This window comes from Canis lupus, chromosome 10, assembly GCF_003254725.2.
Source record: "Canis lupus dingo isolate Sandy chromosome 10, ASM325472v2, whole genome shotgun sequence".
In the NCBI taxonomy this organism is placed as follows: domain Eukaryota; kingdom Metazoa; phylum Chordata; class Mammalia; order Carnivora; family Canidae; genus Canis; species Canis lupus.
The window spans coordinates 21,683,255-21,703,347 of NC_064252.1; the positions used below are offsets into that span (position 1 = coordinate 21,683,255).

A 20,093-nucleotide genomic window follows, 5' to 3' on the forward strand; every position below is an offset into this window, starting at 1 on the left:
CATTGTGATAGATGCTGTTCATCACTCGGAACTCCTCTACCACCACTCGCTGGTGACTGCCTCGTGGTTGTTGAAAGATTTTTTTTTTTTTACCCATGTGCTCCCCAGAGGGAGGTAAACTGGGGCTAGATGCCCGTATTTCAGCCTCTGGGGCTGTGTTGTCCACGGGCCGTGGCAGTCAGCCTGCTGGCCAGTGTTGGCTGCGCATCCTTGGCAAGCCGAGCACAGCTGCAACGTAGCAGGTAGCTCGCTGGCCTGGACTCGGGTCCCTTTTGGTCAGAAACCATGACTTGCCAGTCATTCTTCCTTAGGTAAGCCACTCCATGTATGTTGGTCTCAGTTTGCACATCTGCACAATGGGGTCAATAATACCTACCCAGAGGGTCTTTGTCAAGGATTAAGATGATTAAAATACAGACACATGGAAGCCCTTAGCATAACGCTTGGCACCTAAATACATACACATTCAACACATTTTCCGATTATTACTATTACAACGTACAGTGTCTACCGTGGTACCTGACACATGATGGGTGCCTAATAAATGCTCTTTAATTTGGAATTTGCAAGCTCAGACAAGTAGCGGGGAGGTGGGTGGGGGTGAAACGGGAGCCAGGACGCCGTTGCGTTCTGCTGTCCTGGCATTCGGCTGATGAAAACGGGGAGAGAATGAAAGAGATTTCTTTCTTTCTTTTTTTTCTTTTTGAAAGTCCTTGAAAGTTTTCAATGAAGTGTGGGGAAAAAATATGCTGACTGTGTGCATGAATAATTGAACTCGACTTTCTAAGCCGGCAAACATGGGCTACGGAAGCGGGAACTCGCAGGATCAGAGAACAATGGGCACCAAGGTTGCGGGCGGCTCTAAACAGAAAGTCTGGGGTCGGAAACCCAGGTGTTAGCAGAGCTGTGCTTCCTCTGCAGGCTCCTGGGCGGAATCTGTTCATGCTTCTCCTGGTTTCTGGGGTTACAGGCGCCCTAGCAGTTCTCTGCATCTGTCACCACACGATGGCCTCTGGTCACCCTCCCAGGTGACAGGATCAAGGCGGAGCTCAATCGGGGCCGGCCCCAGGAGGCCATGGGTGGGGCCTCCAACTTTGCATTCAGTTACTCCTCTGTTCTTGGATTCCAGCTTTACTGGGTTGCAATTTTATTTTATTTTTAAGGAAACGAGGCTGTTTAGAGGATTTATGGCCACATCATGAGGAGGGCCTGCTGTGTGCTGTGACTCGAGAAAGCAGTGCCACCCAGCCACCCCATTGCTCTGCTGCCCGCCCCGCTGTCGGGAGATGCCTGCTGCCCTCTCGGGGTGCGGGCCAAACACATGAGCTCGGCTTTGCTGTGGCAAAGGGGATGCCAGGCTGGCCTTGCCATGTCTCTCCTGTGCCACATCTGAGCTGTGTTGGTAAAGCCGTAGGACACTTTTTTTTAAAAAGATTTTATTTATTTATTCATGAGAGACAGAGAGAGAGAGAGAGAGGCAGAGACCCAGGCAGAGGGAGAAGCAGGCTCCATGCAGGGAGCCCGACGTGGGACTCCATCCTGGGTCTCCAGGATCATGCCCTGGGCTAAATGTGACGCTAAACCACTGAGCCACCCGGGCTGCCCCCGTAGGACACTTTTTAATAATTATTTTGAAAATAAAAATAATACTAATAGCAATAGTAAGGACACCAGTCATTGGACTTGGGGCCCATCCTCCTCCAGGATGACCTCATCCTAACTTGGGCACATCTTCATCTATTTCCAAATGAGGCCATGTTCTGGGGTTCTGGGAGTGATGTGAATTTTGTGAGGGCATATCCAACTCCGTACAGGGAAGAAAACGACCCCCAACCTCACTTCCTTTCCCCCTGCCTGCCTCCCCCAGCACTGAAACTCGGCCCTTTATGGGTCACAACGTGTCCCCCAGACAAGCCTGCCTTAGCTCAGGCCTCAGGGCCTTAGCTCCCCAACCTCATCATCTCTCCAACCTCCCCAATCCCACTCTACCGTCTAGTTACCCACCTCTCCTACCCACCATTACCTTCACCCATGGGTCCCACTGCTTCATTCCTGTTCCAGCCACCGGGGTTGGGGGCCACCACCCCTTCATCGAGGACAGCCAATGACCCACAGGTCCTGGCCCCAAACCTTTAAGGCCCATCTTCTTGGCCTCTAAAGCCAGGTCCTCTGCTAGGTGGCTGCCTCCCAGGTGTGCTGTCTACACTTTGGGATCCAGCTGAGCCCAGGACAAACAGTCCTGCGTCACCGAGAATTAGGCACTCACTCCATTGACTCACTTTACATTCCCACTGGCACATGGTGTGCACTCTCAGCTGACTCCTGAATGTCTCCTCCGCTGTGTAGGAGGAGAAATGGGGTCTCGGGGCAAGCAGCTGCCCAGACGTCATTCAGCCAGGGTGACAGCCAGGCTTCAGAACCCTCCTCCCCAGACCTCAGCCTGCTGGGCTGTCCCACTCCTTTACCTCTCAGAAAGGACATGTGCAGGGTCCCAGAGGGATGTCCCGGGAGCACCATCATCAGCCCCTGGGGAGGCTAAAATCCAGGGCAGTTTCGAGGCATCATGTCGGGGACAACTGAGCATCCCTGAGTTCGTCCCTTGGCGCTCTGGACCAAACCTGCAGCTGTCCACTCCACATCCCGCCCAGGCGCCCGGCCATCTGCCTGGGCCACAGCCCCTCCCAGACCTGCCTCCCGGCTCGCCCACCCAGGTTGTGTGGGGGCAGCTCATTGCCCACTTGGTCCCACAGTCAGGCCGGCAGAAGCATTGCGGAGCCTCTTGTCCGGGTGCTCACCACATCCATGTGGCCTCCAGCCTCTGCTTTCACTGCACAGCTCCTCGCCCCAGCTGCCTCTCCCACCTGTGCTACCGGAGCAAGGTCTAGATGGTCTAGACGGCCCCCTCACCCCCTCGTCTGAATTCCGCAGACATGAGCACGGAGCGCTTCCCCGCTTCCCCATCCATGCCTGCCACTGTCTAACTGCCTTAGGGGGCATTTGGCGTCTGTCTCCGTTCCCCGTGTATCTCTGATCCTATCTTGTTGGGCAGATGCTGCGGCACCCTGGCCCGTTCCTCCCACCCTCCTGCCTTCCTTCCGTGTGCCCTGAAGCTCCTACTGTGCTCATCTGCAATGCTGCAGCCTCGGAAGCAGGTGTGAGGAGAATGTCCCCTGGGAGCAGCTCTTGACCATTGCCAGGGAGAGAGTTGGGGGAGAACCGCCCCAGCTCTCTCCTCTTGAGTAGGACGAGTCAGAGGTGAGGGCCTCGTGGTCTCCCAGATAGAGCCTGTGGCCCTGCGAACCTGCTCCTTGTCTCACCTTGCTTGGGCTTCCTTCCTTTCCCCGGGCCATTTCCCATACCCACAGGTGCTTCCTGGGATCACCTCCCTGGATCCCCTCCCACCTCACCGCTCAGATCCTACTCGGGGCCATCTTCTGGCTTAGATCCCAGCTAAGCCACCATCGCTCTCCTCTCTTGGCACATCTGTGCCCAAACCTACCTGTGCATTCGTGCCTCTGCACCTAAATTCTCACTGACGTCCAGCAACTAGGTGACTTGTGAATAACCTAACTGCTTGGAGCCTCAGTTTCACCCAGGAAGGGTGGAGGCGACAGCAATACCCCACCTCCTCCCCAGGGTGTTGAAGGGGCCAAATGATGGTGTATGAAGGCTGCCAGTGAGAATGGGGACTCTCTCCTGGGTGCTTTCCAGGCCCTGTTCATTCCTCTCGTCAGCATCTGTTTGGGGCCCACCTGTGAGGTGGTGGGTGGGAACCTGTCCCCATCAGACTGGGAGCCCCTAGAAGCATCCCATGTCCTCATAGGTTCCAGCACGATGCCTGAAACATAGTAGGACCCACGCAAGATGCCTTGGAATGAAATCCCATTTTTCCTCCCTCTGTCCTTCAATAATTACTCCCCCAGATGCACCTTAGCTTTGTCCAAAGATGTTCCAGGGTGAGAGTCACTGCTTGGCCAGAAGCCTGGAAGTAAAAACATCACCCAGTGTGAGCAAGAAAATCAGAGAAGCGATTCTACCCTTGCGACTTCTTGAGTCTTCCAGGCGTAAAGGTGGGAGAGAAATAAGGCTTAGCCCACAGTGGGTTCCGGGGGAACTTTACTTCTCCTTATAAAGAGCATCCTACATATATGTACAACACATTGACTCATTCTCAAAAGAGAATTGAACCTCTGACTTAGAATCTACGATGTGGGTGTGAAAGTACTAATTAGGATGGTTCTGCTAATAATAGAAGCTTTGGGACAGAAACATTTTAGGCGGTACCAGGGCCTGGCTCCTGTGGGGGATTGCACTTGTCTCTGCGGCTCCTGCGGTGGGGCTGCAGGCGGTCGGGCTGCACCTGGAAAGCCCCTGTCCTTCCCTGGCCATTTTCCTACTGGATGCCCACATCAACCGCTTTTACCAGGAGGAATCTGAGCTCCCAGAGGTGAAGCCAAGAGTCCACAGGCACCTGCCAGGCCGCCAGCCCACAGTTTCTGACTCTGAGGATGATGGGATAGGTACCTGCCTCCCCACTCCCTCCTTCCCTCCAGGGAAACTCGTACTGGGAGGTGGTGAGGATGGTTCCCCCCCGAGGCTGTCAGCATGGTGGCCACACCTCCCAGAAGAAAGGCTGAAGATTCCAAACGCTGGGCTCCCCCCACTCCCCCGATCACCTGCTACAACTCCCAACCCTGGGGACCGGAGACCTTTCCTTTAGCAGGTGCTTCTCTTGAATTGGGAGCTGCCATTTGGGGATCCAGCAGACCTGGATTTGAACATAGGGCTCCCACCTGATGTATAGACTGGGTGTCTTTGGGTTGTTGAGTCACATTGGTACACCTCAGTTGTCTCCTCTGTGAACAGGCACAGTGTTAAAACTTCCCGGGGCTATTATGGAATCGTCCATCACATAGCATGTGTGCATGCATGCATGCTAAGTCAGTGGTCTCCTCCCCATCCAGCTGCCACCTGGTCAGTTCTGACCCTCTCTCTCAGCCCAGTCCACATGTCTGTTCCCCCTTTCAGGGCTGAGTCCATGGGGGAATGAAGATGTTCACAGGGGGCTGAGGCAGAGGGACACAGGCCTACAGTTAGCAATACCAGCCTGTGCAATCAAAATTTTGCCAAGGTGCAAGATCCCACGTTATGTGCCGTCATCACAAAAGAAAAAAAGTAAAATTTTAAAAAGTCTTAAATAACAAGGGCAGCGGGAAATGTTTGGAGATGCTGGGTCAGTTCATGGCCCTGACTATGGTGATGGCCTCACGAGTACACACTTCCCAGCTCACCAAGTCACGCACGTTGAGTGTACAGCTTTCTACATGTGAGCCAGGCATGCTTCACTAACGTGGTTTCTCTGGGTTTTGAATCTGGCCTTTGAAAACTACTGTTGTTCGCAGGGGAGGTAAGAAGATACATCGGGGGGATAGGAAATAAACCCTTTGAAAGGCTTTTTTTTTTTTTTAAGATTTTATTTATTTATTCATAGAGACACAGAGAGAGAGAGAGTGTGAGAGAGGCAGAGACATAGGCAGAGGGAGAAGCAGGCTCCATGCAGGGAGCCCGATGTGGGACTCGATCCAGGGTCTCCAGGATCACGCCCTGGGCTGCAGGCGGTGCTAAACCGCTGCGCCACCAGGGCTGCCCTGAAGGCTTTTTGACTCCAAACTTGAAATGATACCAGGGTGGAGACCCAGCTAGAAGGGGAGGTGGCCAGAGGCAGTGGAACCGGCCTGGCTTTGCAATCAGACAGCCCTGAGTTTGAATCCTGAGTCTAGCACACACAGGCCAAGATCTGGGACGACACTTTAGCCTCCTTGGGCTTCCTTTCCAAATAGTGAGCAATTACACCTGCCAGTCAGGGGGCAGGACACAAGATTGGTATAAACGATGATGTGGTGAAACAGTCCGTGAGCCTGGGGTAGGTGCACCCAGTGAGGGGTGACCTGTCCGTGCTGGCTCCTTCCTCATCTCCTACCTCTCCAAATATCCAGGGAGGCTCAGCCTTGGACTAGACCCACCAAACATTTTCCCCAGCCTGGAAAGGGGCGCCCCCCTCCCCCGCCCTGCGGGCACTCACCCAGCCTCCAGAGCAGTTTGAAGGGGATTTTGGATGGCAGGAACAAGCCAGTCTCCAGTTCATCATCAACATACAATCCATAACACGGAGGACTTGTCTTACATCTTTAGCTGACTTAGCAATAGGTATATAGTTTAGAAATGCCCCGCAGAGCAATGTAAGCTTTGAGACTTCTGGGAATAACTGTGTTTAGAAAAAAAAAAAAAAAAAAAAGTCAAACTGTAGGGGTGCCTGGCTGGCTCAGTTGGTAGAGCATGTGACTCTTGATCATGGATTTGAGCCTAACGTTAGGTGTAGCGGTTACTTTAAAAAAAAAAATTAAGACTTATTTATTTGAGAGAGAGTAGGGGAGGGGCAGAGGGAGAGGGAGAGGAGACTCTCAAGCGGACTTGTGATGAGCGCAGAACCTGACACAGGGTTCAATCTGAGGACCCTGAGATCATGACCTGAGCTGAAACCAAGAGTTGGATGCTTAATTGACTGAGCCATCCAGGTGCCCTCAATTTATTCATGAGAGTCACACAGAGAGAGGCAAAGACACAGGCAGAGGGAGAGGCAGGCTCCCTGCCTCCTGCCTGATGCGGGACTTAATCCCAGGACCCCAGGATCATGCCCTGAGCTAAAGGCAGCCGCTCAACCACTGAGCCACCCAGGTGCTCCAGAAACAGGGTTTTCATAAAAGTCACCACATTAAAATGATGTCATTAGGGTTGCCCCTGGTCCAACAAGACTGGTGCCCTCATGAAGAGGGGAAATTTGGACACAGAGGCATGTCCAGAGGGAGACTGTCATTCAGAAGTGGAGGCAGAGATTGGGGTGATGCTAAAGACGCCAGAAAACCCCAGAAGCTGGGAGAGGCCTGGAATGGAGTGTCCCCCACAGCCTCAGAAGGAACCAGCCCTGCCTCCCCTTGTTCTTGGACTTCCAGCCGCCGAGCTGTGAGAGGACAGATCTCTGTGGATGAAGACCCCCACCCCAACAGTGTGTGGTGCTTCGTAACAGCATCCCCCCGCCCCGAACGAATACATGGGCCGGGGACTACTACTTCTGCTCTGGGCCGGTCACACACTGAGTTATTCCCATCAGGTGAGGAGGGCTCTAACCAACCACTGAGCTGCTGGATTTCTCTCTACGGAGAGGCAAGGGGTGGGGGGGATTCAGTGAGGGCCGCTGGTGGACCGACACTCAATGGAGGAACTTTCTTCTTGGGAACGTTTTGCTCGGAGAGAAAACAGCACTTTGAGAAAGAGGAGGCACAGGTATCTGTGCTTGGAGCAGATGCCCCGACCTGATGGCCACAGGGGGGGTGGGTGATGTCTGGTGCCTGGACAGGGCGGGAGCATCGGCGAGGGTCCACGGTGCGGAGGCTGTGCTATCCTGGGCTCTGGGCGATGGCGAGGGGGTCCCATTAACTTCTCCTTGCCTCAGTTTCCCCACTGGTAGCAAGAGAGCAATAATGCCTTTCCTCCTGGGAGCTGCTGTGTGTATGGATGGAATCGGTTAGAGATGCAGTGGGGCCAGCGCCAGGGAGGTGACTAAGGGAAATCAATGAGTTCTCAGCGGGCAGACTGTGTGCACGGTCCCTTATGTGTTCGTCTGAGGCCCCAAACGTGCTCAGTTTCATGCTGGTAGGTTTGAAGTTCACACTTATTTGGCAGCGAACGCTGACCTGAGCTGACAGGACGTCACTCAGTGGCTCTCGTTCCCCTTCCGGTGGGTGTTTGTATGTTTGGCTGTGGAAATACCGAGGTGTGTGATTACTGGGTGATGCACTGGTCCCCTAGAGACATTGGAAGCGTTTGGTACACACATCACATGATTCTAGAGCCTGAGAGGCTCTGGGTCACGTTGGATCTGAATATACCCCGCCCTGTGCTCGTCTCTTCTCCCCAGGAGACGCAGGAGCGAGGGTCTGGGAAAGGCCCATGAGCCCACAAGGCTGCAGGGCGGGGGGACCTGGACCCGAGCCTGTCTGCGCATCAGAAGGGAGGCCCATGCTGCTTGTGGGTTTCCCAGGCTCCCCTGATGAGGTACCACACGATGGGGGCTTAAAAAATAGAGGTATTCTCTCTCTTTTTTAAAAAAGATTTTATTTACTTATTTGTGAGAGAGAGCTTGAGAGAGAGAGAACCTGAGCAGGGAGGAGGGGTAGAGGGAGAAGCAGACACATCGCTGAGCAGAGAGCCCAATGCAGGACTCGATCCCAGGACCCTGAGATCATGACCTGAGCTGAAGGCAGACGCTTCACCCACTGAGCACCCAGGCGCCCCAGAAAGGCATTCTTTCACAGTCCGGAGGCCAGAAGTCCTAAATCCAGGTGTCCACGGGGCTAGTCCTTCCGGAGGAGGAGGATCCTACCCAAGCTTCCTCCCTCCCAGCTTCTGACAATCCTTGGCATTCCTTGGCTTATGGACTCTGATCTCTGTCTCTGTCATCACATGGCATCATCCCTGTGTGTGTCTGGGTCCCTCCTCTCCTCTTCTGACAAGCACACCGGTCCTATTGGAGTTAGGGCCCACCCTGATCCAGTACCATCTAAACTTAACTAGTTACCTGGAGTGTGTGTGATACGGGACCTCCGAGGAGAGGGTGACTCCAGGATCAGGGGATGGCGTTCCTGTCCCTCGGGGCTGGTGAGCTTAGAGCGAGGCTTGTGCAGCCACATCCCAGGAGATGCTCGCAGGCAGCTGACTCCAGGCCCAAGCCTGTCGGTGTGTGGCAGGTGCCTCCCAGATACACTGTGCAGGCTCTGAGCTGGTGCGCTAGCGACCGGATGGGGCCTGGCCACCCGTTTGCAGGAAGCAGGGTCATAGTCTGTGACGCTGAGGTTGTCCTGTGGCCCGGCCCTGCTGGAACCTGAGTCCCCTGCACCCGTGCCCCAGCCTTAGATCCTGACCTCCGGCCGCTGCTCTAGATAATGGGGCACCAGGCCGGGGTGAGACGAAGTGGAAGACAGCAGGCTCTGGAGCCATGAAAACTGGAGGGGCTTGAATTCCACCCCTTTCCTGCAGCGGGCTGGCCATACAACTAGCCATCTGGGATGGGACACGTTGGAGAGTAAAACAGGCCACTGCTAAATATCACACAGGGTGGCAATCACGAATGGGACTGTGTCGGGCACCGATGTGCGTGGATGCTGCAGCTGTAGCTATGCAGCTTGGGCAGGTCACGGAGCCACTTTGGGCGCCAGTGTACTCATCTGTAAAGTGGGGATGGCTGGACTCACCTCTTTGGGGCCACAAGAAATAGAGGGTGCCTTCTGCAGAGGGCACAGGGAAGGCTCTTGGGAAATGGAGCCTACAACAGGAACACTCATGAGAAGTCAAATCCGTACCATCCCAAGTCCCCTCCTGCTACTCTGCATGCTTCCTCTATGTGGGGAGGCCACGGTGGCCCCAGGAATCTGCACCTGCCTCCTTGCCTTCTCCTTCAGGCCAGGTATGGGGGTCTCTCTCCTGGATCTTGGCCTCCACCTCCCAGCTGACCCCACCTTGTCCTGCACCCTTCACATCACTGCGCAGTAATCTCAGAGCACAGACCTGAGCAGAAGCATGCAGAAGCCTTGGGCAGGTCCCCCTGCCTGCGTGCTGCAGTGAAACAGCAGCCTGGCACTGTTGACCATGTGGTCTGGTCCTATATCTTTTTTTTTTTTTTTTTAAGATTTTATTTATTCATGAGAGACACACAGAGAGAGGCAGAGACACAGGAAGAGGGAGAAGCAGGCTCCATGCAGGGAGCCCAACGTGGGACTCAATCCCGGGACTCCAGGATCAGGCCCCGGGCTGACGGCAGGCGCTAAACCGCTGAGCCACCCAGGGATCCTCATCCAGCCCCTATCTTGTCCATCCAACTTCTCTCCAACAGTAGAGCAGAGCTTTGAAAGGGTAAGAATGCCACTTGCCCTGGGTTTTACCATTCACCGAGCATTCTCCATATCTGTGATCTCACTGACCCTCAGCAGAGTTCCGGGATGTGGGTCACATACCCCCAATTTTAGAGGTCTCTGAGATCTCTGCCTCAGGACCTTGGCTTATGTTGCTTCTTCAGTAACGTACCCATCCCTGTCTTTGAAAACCAACCTATCCTCAGCCAACTTGCCCAAGATGACGCAGACCCTAAGCGGAAGAGCTCAGGTCTCCTCTGCCTCTGTCTATGCATCCAGCCCAGGCAAGCTGGAGCCCTCAACATTGGTCCTCCAACCTGTAAAATTGGGGGTACCCGACCCACATCCTGGAACTCTGCTGAGGTCTCAGTGAGATCACGGATATGGAGAATGCTCGGTGAATGGTAAAACCCAGGACAAATGGCATTCTTACCCTTTCAAGGCTCTGCTCAAATGACTCCTCAACAAGCCCCTCTCAGACCACCCTTCCCAGAATTAACCCTTCCCTCCCCCACTCCCCCTTTCCCCTCACTCTGTGCTATTTTTAATGCAGGGCCCCTGGGATTATCATTCCTTACATCTGTGTTTTCTTTCTTGGAGCCTCACCACACCACAGTCTCCCAGGGCCTGGGACGTGTCTAATTGGACGTGTGTCACATAGCACCTGGTGTACGGCCCTATACAATGTTGGTGCATATTCAATGCTTACTGGGCTGCTTTTGAGGTCCTCTTTCTTTTTTTTTTTTTTTTTTGAGGTCCTCTTTCAAGATGCACCTTGTTTTGTTTTGTTTTGTTTTGTTTTAATAGGAAACTTTCATGCAGGGGGGAGACCGAAGACCAGTTCTTGAGTCTGAGAATCATCACCAACACTTTTTCAGTTCTTTCCAGTGTTCGAAGGGCTTTCTTAGATGTGAGCTCATTAATCCTCACCAAAACCCTGTAGCTATTCCCCTTCTTAGCCAGGGGGACCTTTGAAGACAGAGGTAAAACGAAACTTCAGGTCTATTTTTGGGGGTGCAATCCAAGGGCAGGAGGATGAGGGGAAAGAGCGGAAGGAAGGAAAGCAAAATTATGGTGATGGATTATTGCAATGCCTGCTGCTTCACACAAAGAGGATCCGACCCAGAGCATCCAACCAGCCAAGGAAGGGATCGATCCTGCTTTGCTGGCTCCCTTTCTTGAATCCTGTTTCTGGTTGCTTCAAGTTTATTCGATGGGAGTCCTAGCCAACTCCCCAGGACTCCTGCATTTGTGTGACTTGGCCCTTTTTGGGTCAGCGTGGAGGCCAAGTCCTCGTCCAGGGTGTAAAGCTTCACTCAGAAACCAGCAGGGGAGGCGGGGAACAGCCAGGTCCCCATGGGTCCACAGGGCTGGGCTAGGTGCTGGGGCTGCTGTGGCAGCCAGGTGGTGAGTCTGTCCTGCGGGCTGGCCCTCACCTCTGACTGGTTAAGCCAGCAATGGATGGATGGATGGACTGTGACTGGGTCTCCCCCAGGGAGGGGAGAGAAGAATTCATGTATAGAAACTAGAGTAAGTCTCCCAGAAAAGGTGGCATTTGAAGTGAATCTGGGAAGACGAAGAGGATCTGTAAAAGGCAGGTTCTAAGGGACGGGGCATTCCCCATGGAGGGCACCCCGCGGGCAAAGGGAGGGCGGCCTGGGTCCAGGAGGTAGGCAGAGAAGTCTGTCTGCCGTGGCAGCACCGGATCCCTGCAAGTTTGCTGGCAAGAACTTCAGCTTTGGTTTCCCTCCACATGACCAACTCCCCGGATGTCAGAGATCGCCCCAGCCCTGGGCCTTTGTTGCTTGCTCAGGAATTAGGTAGCAAGTAAAACAACAGAGGGCCAAGCAGACGACGACTACTGTGGCCTGAATTAATTAGCAGGAACTTACGGACAGCACTTCAAAGTCTCCGCAGCAGAAAACACGCTCCCCTCTGGCCAGCACCCCGGGCGCTGTTGATTTAATTACGTACGTGGCCAATGAAATTATTATGAAGTTTTACCAAAATGCCGGTGACATTTACCGACATTACAGTAGGGATGCTCTCACATGCCCACTCTCCCCGGCTCTCTCAACGCTGCTCCCCTGGCCGGTCCACTTTCCCAGGCGCTGTCCAGGCGGGCGAAAGCACTAAAGAGGAAGGATGCCACCCTGAGTTGGGCTGAACTCAGAGTGGAAGGAGCCAGAGCGTCTTCAGGATACCCAGACTCAGCCCTTTTGTTTTGCATTCAGTGAACCAACCGTGCTTCTCCCTGGTCGGTGCTAGACCAAATGGATCATGACCACTTAGAACATGGGTTAGTCCTGCGTTGGATAACAAAGCTCACCCATTAACCAGTGATCTGCTACTGAGTTTTTCCTAAAGGCTGGCTGCTGGGGGCAAAGGTGAGAGGCCCCTGGTATCCGGGGGCCCAGGGGACAAACATGTAAGTCACTTATGGCAAAAGCCCTAATGGAGGCCAGAGCCACATTGGGGTCTTGACCCAACACCCCCAAAATCCCAACAACTTCTGACAGTAGAAATGAGGTGTGGTGCGTGGGCATATGTCGAACAGAGCATTTGCTGATTGTGTGCGCCTGAGTACTTCTTGTGCTGTGCAGGAACACGAAGTTACCACGATGGGTCAGTTTAAATGCTTCCTTTGAAAGACTACTGCATCGTCCCCACCCCACCCCACCCCCGCCCCCATCGCTTTCCAAACCGTCGGGGATGCTATCAATAGGGTACCGAGCACTCCGACGTTAATTGATGAGGATGGTAACTCTACCATGGTAATATCGACTCTGGAGACACCAAGCTCCCGGCTGTGGGCTGGGAGTTTTGGAATACGACCTCGGCAGCTCTAGTTATAACTGTCTTATGTCACACTGACCGGGTGTGTTTACGATTTTTAACAACAGCCTTAAAAAAGAGTCCAGGGACATCTGTTGAGAGTTTAATTGTGAGTGTAAAAAAAAAAAAGAAAAATGAAATCATTAAAGGGACAGTCAAGAGATCAATTTTCCTACTGTTCAAACGCCACGGTGGCCATCGGGCGTCGGGAGAGGCGGGCAGTAAGGCTGAGGCTGCGGGGAGCAGCAAGGGGGTGCAGGGCAGGGAGGGGAGGGCAGGCAATTTAAATAAAGTAGGAGAGGGAGCCGGGAGGGGGGAGCAGGGCAGAGAGGGAGCACCGGGAGCCAGAGGAGAAAAGAAATGGGAGGAAAAGCAAAAAAAAGGATTTTTGTTTTTCCTCCCACCGGAAAGTCTCCAAGCCCGGGCTCGGGCCGCGCGGCGCGTCTTCCTCGCGTCCGCACCCCTCGGCGCCCCCGGCTCCGCCACTTTTGTTCTCCGCTCGCGGTGCGGGGCCGCGGCGGGGCGGCAGTGCGCACGCGCGGGCGGGGCGGGGCGGGGGCGGGGCGGGGCGGGGCGGGCGGGCTCGGCGCCGCCCCCCGCCCCCCGCCCCCGCCCCCCGCCGCCCCGGCCCGCTCCATCCGGGCACTGCCGAATTAGCATCGTGCCGAGGCACAACTTTGCCGAGGCCCAGCGAGATCCAGGCGCGCGCCGGAGGAAATATAGTCCCTGCCGGCCGGCGGCGGGGCGGGCGCGGGGCTGCGCGGGGCGGGCGCGGGGCTGCGCGGGGCTGCGCGGGCTCCCGGAGCCTGGGGCCATGCGCCGGCCAGCGCGGGCGGCCCGGGGACCCGGCGCAACTTGCCGGGCAGCCTGAGGAGTTGGAGCGGCCGCGGCGCCCGGCCGCCTTTCTTCCCGCTCTCGCCAGGCGCCCCCGTCCCTCCCGCTCGGCCTTGGGGGAGGGGGCTCGTGTCCCCCACCCCCTCCCCGGAGGCCCGGCCCGGCCCGCCCCGCCCCCCGCGGAGTCGCGCAACTTCCCGGGGGCCGGGGCCGAAGTGAGCGCAAAGTGCTGCCCAAGTTGCCGGGATGGAGCTGCAGAGCCGGCCCGAGGCGCTCGCCGTGGAACTCGCGCGCCACCAGGTAGGCGGCCGGGGGCCCCGGGCCGGGAGTGGGGGCGCCTCGGGGACCCGCGCCCGCCGTGCTCCTCCTCGTCGCCGCACGGTCTGGTCTGCGCGGCCGGAGGTGTGCCTGGCCGGGGCTCCTCCTCCAGGCTGCCCCGGGGCCCGGGGAGTCTCCAGCGTGCACGGCCCCCCCTCGCCACCACGGGCTGCTCCTCCTTCCTTCCTCTCTAGCCATTTGGCACAGTTTGGGGGTGGGGGTGGGGGTGAGGGTGGGGGTGGGGGTGGGGTCCGGAGCCCGGGGGACCTGAGCCCCGCGCCTTCGCCGCCGCGTCCGCGGGACCGGGGGTGCCAGGCGGCGACCCCTTCGCGAGCCCGCCCCGGGGTGTCTGTGGGAGAGCGTGCACCGGCCCCCACCCGGCCCCCTCCCCCGCGCAATCCCGCACAGTTTGCAAAAGTACTTTTGGCGGCCGTCGCTCGGGCCAGCGGCGGCGTGGCGGCCGGAGCCCGAGAGGAACTGCGGCGTGCGCGTGTGTGTGTTGGGGAGATTAGGACGCGACTTGAATATTTATGAGCTTTGCTCGACACGGACTCGCCGTGTTTACTTGGCTCTTTGTTCCTCCCCCCTCCCCCGGCACACAGTCACACTCGCACTCACTCGCACACGCACCCCTGCCTGCAAACTTGCACGGCTCGGGGCGCGCCGCCGGGTGGCCGCGGCCCCCGCCCCGCCCCGCGAGCTGCCCCGATGAGGCGGCAGCCACAGGTAAGCGGCCCCGCGCGGCACTGCCCGGCCGCCGCGCGTGCGGGACGCGGCCCGGGGAACTTGGGGCGCGCCGCGTGCGGACCGCCGGGCCCGCGGGCTGCCGGGCGGGGCGGGGCGGGGCGGGGGCGGGGGGCCGCGGGCCCGGGGCGCGCTCCACCCCCCGGGCGGCCGGCCTGAGCCCGCTCCCCGTGTTTCCGCAGAACGGCGACCTCAAGAAGCAGCTCCACGAGAGGCAGCCGCGGGGCGCCGCGCTCAGCGACAAACAAGTAAGCGAGCGGAGCCTGCGCCCCCCAACTCCGCCCGGGGCGCGGCGGGCGGGGGTCGCCCGGCACTTTGGCTGCACCCTGAAAAGTGCGGCCTCGGCGCCGCGCGCTCCCGCTCCCCAGGGAGCCCGGGTGCGGCCGCAAAGTTGCCCGCCCCCCTGCTTTTCTGGAAAGAAAGAGCCGGGTCCTTGGCGGCCGGGGGGGAGAGCCGGGCTCCGGCAGTGGCCGAAACAGGCGCTGCGCTCGGAAGGCGGCGAGCAGCCCGGCGTCCATTTTGAGTTGGTGGACAGGGTTTTGGAATGCGGCGATCTCTCCGGGCTCGGCCCCCCCCGGCGGGAGGGTAGGGGCGGGCGGGCACGGTGCTGGCGGGGTGCTGGTGCTGGGGGGGGGGGGACGACGGTATTTGGGGCCTGGACGCCGCAAACTCCTTGGACGCGGTTTCTGGATTCCGTGGCAAATCCGCCTCGAAGAATCGCTCCCGCGGGCTCCCCCTCCCCGCCCCTTCTCCGGCATCACTTTTTATTCTCGGAACCTGACGCCAGCTCCCGGGGAACAAAAGAAAGGCGCCCCCGGGACCCCCCCAGTTCTGCCCCAACTTTGGTCTCTGGCTTCAGGCGGACACGGGGACCCCCGCCGAGCGCCTCGCGGAGGGGGGGCCCCGCCGCCGACCCCCCCGCGCCCCTCCCGGCCCCTCCGGGGAGGAAAAGTTGTCCATTGTGACTTAGTTGCGCTGAGCTCAGCGCTCGGGGTTTCAGCACCACGAACAGATGCCGCCGCCAGAGCGCGGCCGGCCGCGCGCCCCCGCCCCCGCTCCCTCCCCTCCCTCCCCGCCGCGCGCGCCCCTCCCCCTCCGCTCCTCCCCCTGCGCGCCCCGCTCCCCGCACTCGCGCTCCCGCCCCTTCCCCGCGCCGCCCGGAGCCGAGAACTTTGAGCGGCGCAGCCAATGGCGCTCCCGGGGCTCCGCGGCGGGCGGGGGCGGGGCGGGGCGGGGGCGGGGGCGGGGGGCGCCCGCGCCCCTCCCCGGCCCTCCCTGCGCCGGCCCGCCCCCGCCGCGCCCCCTGGCCATCGATCGCGCTTCCTTCGGAATGCCGGCGCCGCCGCCAGCTCCAAACTTGGACAGCGGCCCCCGCCCCCCGCCCCGCCCCGCCCCCCGCTCCCGGCCGCGGCCCCCGCCCGACGCGCCCCACCCCGCGGAGGGCCTTCGGGGGGAGGGGGAGGCGCGGCCGCCCCGCGGGGGGGGGCGGGGGCGGAGCGGGGGAACTCGGAGGCCGGGTGTAAATCTCGAGTCTTTAAAGTTGAAAAGTGGAGGGAGGGGGCGCGCGGCCGAGGGGGAGGGCGCGGGGCTGCGCGGGGGAAGACGGCAGTTCCCGCGGGTCCGCGCCCGGTCGGGGGCGCCCGGCTGGACGGGAGGGTTGGGACGAACGCGTTAACCCCTTTCTGTCGGTGCCGCGGCCCCCCCTCCCCGGCCGCGCGCGCCCGGCCCGCGCCCCCGTCCAGGCGTGGAAGCTTCCATTCCCGCCGGAGGGGGGTCCGGCGCGCGGCCCCGGCGAAGTCGGGGAGTTCGCGGGGGGAGGGGACCCAGGCCCGGCATTACCATTTTGATTGCTTTGATGCCATTTTTGGAGGGGGAGGGGTTGGGAGACCCTTCGCTGAGCACAAAGATGTTTAATCACTGTGTGCAATCAAATCAGAGACTTTATTTATTTTTTAAGAAAAAAGGAAAAAAAAAAACCCATCACCAAATCCGGTACGGTGTGATAGCTGAGGGTTGCTAAGCCCCTTTTTTTTTTTTTTTCTTTTCCGCTGGGTAAAACGGCAAGTTGTTGACTCTTAGGCTCTGAGTGGAAGATTTAAGAGAGAGGGGGCGGGGGGAGAGGGAGAGAGAATCCAGTAATCCAGCAGCTTTTATTGCAACAATGTCTTTATGTGTGCTTCTGCGTGGCAATAGTTTTACTATTTGGAGTGGCTTTTCAGAGCTTGGGTTTGATCATGTCTTCTGTATTGTGGCAACTGTTTCAAGGCTGTTTAAAATTTTATGATGATAGTAAATGAGTAGCTATTTATTATCTGTCATGCCGGAATTTAGATGAGGCTGAGAGAAACATTTGGAAATTCGGTTTGGAGGCTCCCGTGCAGCTTGGGAGAAGGAGCTGTCCTACTCCAGGCTGCCTTCGCCTTTAAATTTGAACTCGGGGAAGGAAAGATGCTTGCGGATGGCATGTACCTCCATCTTTTTGTGTGTGTGAGTGTGTGTTCAAAAAGAAAGGAAACAAGGAAAACTTTTGTTCTCCGGTCTTTTAAAAATGTTTCTCTTTTAAACGACTAAATATAACACCTGGGAAGCAGCCAGCGCGTTGGGCCTGGCCATCGGAACTTGTGTTTGGAACTGTCGGTTGTTTTTCCTTTTCCCTTTGTGGCATTTTATATAACAAGGGCTCATAAAAGAGGGAGGGGAGGGGGCCGAGGCGGTGGTGCAGCATGCTAATAAAGCTGCCTTGTCTCTCCCAAGCTCCGCGGTGAAATCTTTTCAGAGGTCACCTATGAAATGAGTTGGGTAGACTTAACATTTACCGTCTCGCCCTCCTTGGGAGAGTTTGGTGGTGATTGGCAGCTCGGCTTGGGGAAAGGTCTAGGAAACAAGCTCTTGGAGGCGATTCTGGGCTGCACCCACGGTCTCGAAGAGGAGCAGCGGGGGCTCTGCTTGGTCACCTCGGAACCTGCCCAGGAGTAGCAGGAATGTGGGAGCAGGTACGAAAAGGCCAGTATCTCAGAGTTTGTTTTTTGACTCGACACATAAATCACAGGTAGTGCTCATTTATAGATTCGCTGGGGAAGAAACTCCTACCGTTTGCACTTCCGGAGATGTGTTTTTGTGCTGCTCCTTCTTGGAACGTGGGATGTAAAGGTTAAGTTTCAATTAAAAGTGCATAGGTGGATGATGAACTAGATAGTAAAGCGAAACGGATGACCCCATTATCCACATCTGTTAGAAATACAATAGCAGCCGAGTAATATCTTTTGGTGCCCAGCCATCAATTTCCCATTCATGCCCTTGACACTGGGATTTTTTTTTTTTCCAGCAATTTCTAGAAACATGGACAAGTGGTTTAAGGATGTTGATCGAGGACTTGTAGAAGTAAATAGATTGGTTGTGGGTCAGAAGTAGACAGATGCAGATCCTGTAGAACTCTCCAGTGTGTCTCCCACCATCCGTGGACTGGGGGATAAACAGGAAACCAGCTTCCCTAGGATCTTGCTGTTTCAGAGTTTGTATTCTTTCCTTTAAAAAGGGGGCTGGGGGGGGAGGTGTGGGGAGTTGGTCAGAGCTGAGTTTTGGCCAGGCTGCATTCCCAGGTGTGGCATGTGCCCGGCTGCCAGGTTTTGAATTCCAGTGGAGGACGGACTCCTCGTCTTTAACAAGATATGATGTGTGAAGACTCCATTAGTTGCTTCAGTGGTTTTACGCCATGAATTTGCAGCACATGCAGAGAGGCAGTAACATTTTTATCTAAATTGTCAAGCAACAAGCACTTCCATGTAAATAACAGACCCATCATAAATACTGGGTTTTTAAAAATTTTTTTCTTCCCTCTCTGGAGTTCTCAGTACAACGTTCAGATGCCCACGTGTAGCAGGCACCTCCAGACCTGAACTTCATGAAGTTCAGCTTCACCGCCAAGTGCGAAGAACCTTCTGTGTTCACTGTGCCCCATGCTGGTGTGGTCTCCTGCGAGAGAGAGAGAGAGAGAGAGAGAGAGAGACCCCGGGAGGTGAACCTGGGGCCTCTCGTGCCGCTCGATCCATCGATTTGATGGACTCTGGGTTCCGAGGGGCTGTCCTTAAGTGCAGCAATAAAAATATGTCTTCTTGAAAGGTATTATGTATGTGGCACGCACCCGGGCACTGAATCATGTCTTTGCCGTGATTCACTAGCCACGTCGGACACCAGAGGGACCCCGCCTTGGAAGTATCCACCAAATGAAATTGTAGGCTGGGTTTATTCAGAAAGCTCCCGCTGGTGTGCAGTCCTTTCGTAAAAGGACATGCTTTTTTTCCAAGATTTTCTTCAAGTCTGTCCCCATCCAGGAGGGTAAATTTTCATCTTCCTGACTTCAAGGGGAAGGTCTGGTGGTTCTCATAGCATCGTTGCACACTAAAGAGAAAGGCGTCCCAAAGCTCCACACTCCATCCCCTGTGGGGAAGAGTATGGACTAGGACAGCTGTACCCAGCCCTGGCTTCCCCTGCCACCACCCTGACCCCCCAGCAGCCCACAAGTCTGCCCCCTCCAGGCCCACACTCACCTGAGCCCTGTGCCTGGAGCGCCTCCGCCCTCCCCCTTCACCACTCTGGTCCCTCCCCTATCTTCTCTTAGTTGAAGATTCCAGTAGCCTCCTCAGTGCATCCACTGTAAAAACCCAAAACCGCATTACTGAAGTACAGTTTACCCATCGCATACTTGACCTATTTAAAAACGCACAAATTAGTGATTTTTTTGTATATTCACAGAGATTTGCAACTGTCCCCACCATCAACGTTAGAACATTTTCATCTCTCAACACCACCACCCCCGCCCCAGCTCTCACTCGCCACCCACCCCCACCCAACCCTAAGCAACCACTGATCTGTCTCTAGAGTTGCCTGTTTGGTTTTCCTGTGATGTAATCACACGATGTGTGGTGTTCTAGACCAGCTGCCCTCACCAAGTGGGACTTTTCAAGGCTCATCCAAGGTGTAGTACGCGGTGGCACTTCAGTCCTCTTTTTTTTTTTCTTTTTTAAAGGTTTTTATTTATTTACTCATGAGAGACACAGAGAAAGAGGCAGAGACACAGGCAGAGGGAGAAGCAGGCTCCATGTAGGGAGCCCGACCTGGGACTCAATCCCGGGTCTCCAGGATCATGCCCTGGGCTGAAGGCAGGCGCTAAACCGCTGAGCCACCTGGGCTGCCCTCGGTCCTCTTTACACCTGAATAATATTCTGTGGCACAGAGGGACCACACTATGCTTGTCCATTCACCAGTTGATGGGCGTTTGGGTGGTTTCCTTCTCTTGGCCGCATGAACAACGTACTGCATTGCCTCTTGGCCCCTCTGGTATGTTCTGCTTGGTGTCCACTCAGGGCACTGTCCAGGGTATGTTCTGCTTGGGTCCAC

General features: G+C 56.7%; 1 protein-coding gene across 3 annotated transcripts in view; it reads left to right on the top strand.

Annotated features, from left to right (window-relative positions):
- Nucleotides 1-13,787: 13,787 nt before the first annotated feature.
- Nucleotides 13,788-20,093, top strand: part of PHF21B (PHD finger protein 21B) — an 84,292-nt gene continuing 77,986 nt past the window's right edge. The window contains exons 1-2 of one of the 3 annotated variants that reach the window (XM_025456732.3): nt 13,788-13,934; nt 14,879-14,944. In XM_025456732.3, the coding sequence (XP_025312517.1) occupies nt 13,881-13,934; nt 14,879-14,944 (120 nt within the window). In that variant the 5' untranslated portion in view covers nt 13,788-13,880. Of the gene's footprint in view, nt 13,935-14,554; nt 14,679-14,878; nt 14,945-20,093 lie in introns of those variants that run through there. The other 2 variants (XM_025456738.3, XM_025456748.3) reach the window with 2 other exon arrangements.